Source organism: Rhodamnia argentea, chromosome 2 (genome assembly GCF_020921035.1).
Source record: "Rhodamnia argentea isolate NSW1041297 chromosome 2, ASM2092103v1, whole genome shotgun sequence".
Taxonomy (NCBI): Eukaryota; Viridiplantae; Streptophyta; class Magnoliopsida; order Myrtales; family Myrtaceae; genus Rhodamnia; species Rhodamnia argentea.
Window position 1 is genome coordinate 3,004,470 of NC_063151.1, and position 2,118 is coordinate 3,006,587.

Below are 2,118 nucleotides of genomic sequence, written 5' to 3' on the forward strand. Positions count from 1 at the left end.
AAGCCGCTGCCGAAATGGTGGCGACGACAGCGTTAGTTCAGAGGGAGGAAAACCGAGATCGACCCATCAATGGCGATGGAGAACAGAAGCAGGACCAAAGTTCAGATGCTTTACGATGCTTGTGACGAAGTGTTCTCTTCTCATAAGGAGCGGCTTCCCACCTTCCGGCAGATTCACTGGCTCAAAACTCTCATGGGTACGTGAATTGTTTTTACTAGGCTGTTTGGTTTTCTTCTTCTTTTTCCGGTCGTTCTGGACGGAGGTCAGTGTTTTCTCTGTGCCTGCAGACGCGATGAAAGCCGCAGATGTCGGGATCGACGAGTTCGGCCCGGGATCTCCGTCGTCGAGCCCCGATTGGTCGAAGGAGCTAGTGAGTTCGCAGGAGGTGTCGAAAATTACGTACATACACGTGCATGAGTGCGATGATTTCTCCGTGAGTCCGAATGTTTTTACGTCCGTATCATTACAAACGAGGAGAATGACATTGATTCTAGATTTGTTTACGAGTACAAGGAACATAAACAGAACGGATCTAATTGGGTGTCTGTTTTCTTTTGTAGATCGGCGTGTTTTGCTTCCCGGCCGGCGCGACATTCCCGTTGCACGACCACCCGGGGATGACGGTTCTGAGCAAACTGCTCTACGGATCAATGTATGTGAAGGCTTACGATTGGGTTAAAGTAGAGGAATCAAACGCAAGAACGAGTATGGATCCTTCTATTTGTGTGTGTACTGCTCTTTATTTGCATTGGAAATCCAGGAGATGCCTCACCAAGGATCATCTTGGTGCCCCAGCGGTTGACTTGATTTGTGGATCCTTCTACTCAGCCTGACTAATATTGGAAAAGTACAAAAAATTAAACCAATTGCATTTGTACTAATTCAATTTTAAACCTCTAATTAGTCCTAAATCTTTTTGCATTAGTAACAATTATATTCATCCAGCTAATTTCGATCGAAAATCCCTCGCGTGGATGCCGGCCGTCCTATGTGGCACGACTGGTGCCGATGTGGACATCATTTAATTTTTTTAAAAAAAGTATTCTTTAAATTTTTTTTTCATTCTTTTTTTTTTCCTTTCATTCTAGCCGGTGACCACCATTGGCGAGGGTTGGCTAGCCCTCAACGACCTCACGGCCCTCCCCAGAACCGGCGAGGACCACCTTGCCCGTGGATTTATTTTTTTTAAAAGAAATAATAACATATTTTAAAAGAATATAGTTAGAAATGTCCACATCGGTGCTAGTCGCGTCACGTAATATGGTTGTGTCCACGTTAACGATTTCCGGCTAAAATTGACCTCCAGCTAAAATTGACCGGCTACCATTGCAAAAAGATTTATGACTAAACCGGACAAATTTTAAGGTCTAGGATTGAATTGATACCAATACGGTAATTTTAGGACTTTTTTGGTACTTTTCCCGACTAATGTTTGAGATACTAAAATGGAATCAAAGGAACGTGCGTACCAGTTTTCGGGAGGAAAATTAGAAGGTTATTTAGCACCGTGGTTTCTCCTAATGTACCCGGTCGGAGAAGGATATGTAGAAATTTGAAAGGTTTTTTTACTGTGTTGGTGAGTGCAGTCGGACTGGCGGGGAGGGTAATGGACGGAGTGATGCAGTCGCCGTGCGAGACGTCGGTTCTCTTCCCTAGAAGCGGCGGCAACATCCATAGCTTCGCCGCGTCGACGCCCTGTGCGATGTTGGACGTGCTGTCCCCTCCTTACTCCGAAGAGCTCGGGAGGCCTTCCACGTACTTCCTCGAGTTCCCTATCCCCTCTCTTCCTGGTAAGAAAGAAAGGTCCCTCGTGCCTTCCCCGTCTGCTTAGAGAGAGAGAGAGAGAGAGAGAGAGAGAGAGAGAGAGTTTTCCGCTTCGTCGTGATCGTAAATGGTGGCAAGCGATTAACCAGGCTTGTGGATGTGTTTCGAGTTGGCAGGGTATGTGGTGCTCCAGGAAAGAGACTTGCCGGAAGATTTAGAGGTCGCCGGAGCGCCGTACCTTGGACCGCCCGTCGTCACGGTGGAGGACGATCTTTGTTGACTGCTTCAGTACATGCGTACACACACCGTCTCAATGCAAATCCAGTGTGCCTTTCCATTTAGACATGTAAATGC

General features: G+C 46.7%; 1 protein-coding gene across 1 annotated transcript; it reads left to right on the forward strand.

The window, feature by feature from the left end:
- On the forward strand, positions 1-2,118 carry LOC115749852 (plant cysteine oxidase 1-like). Its single transcript, XM_030686849.2, has 5 exons — positions 1-196; positions 288-433; positions 561-705; positions 1,587-1,790; positions 1,941-2,118. The coding sequence occupies exons 1-5, from the start codon at positions 70-72 to the stop codon at positions 2,042-2,044; spliced, it is 726 nt and encodes a 241-aa protein (XP_030542709.1). The 5' UTR covers positions 1-69; the 3' UTR covers positions 2,045-2,118.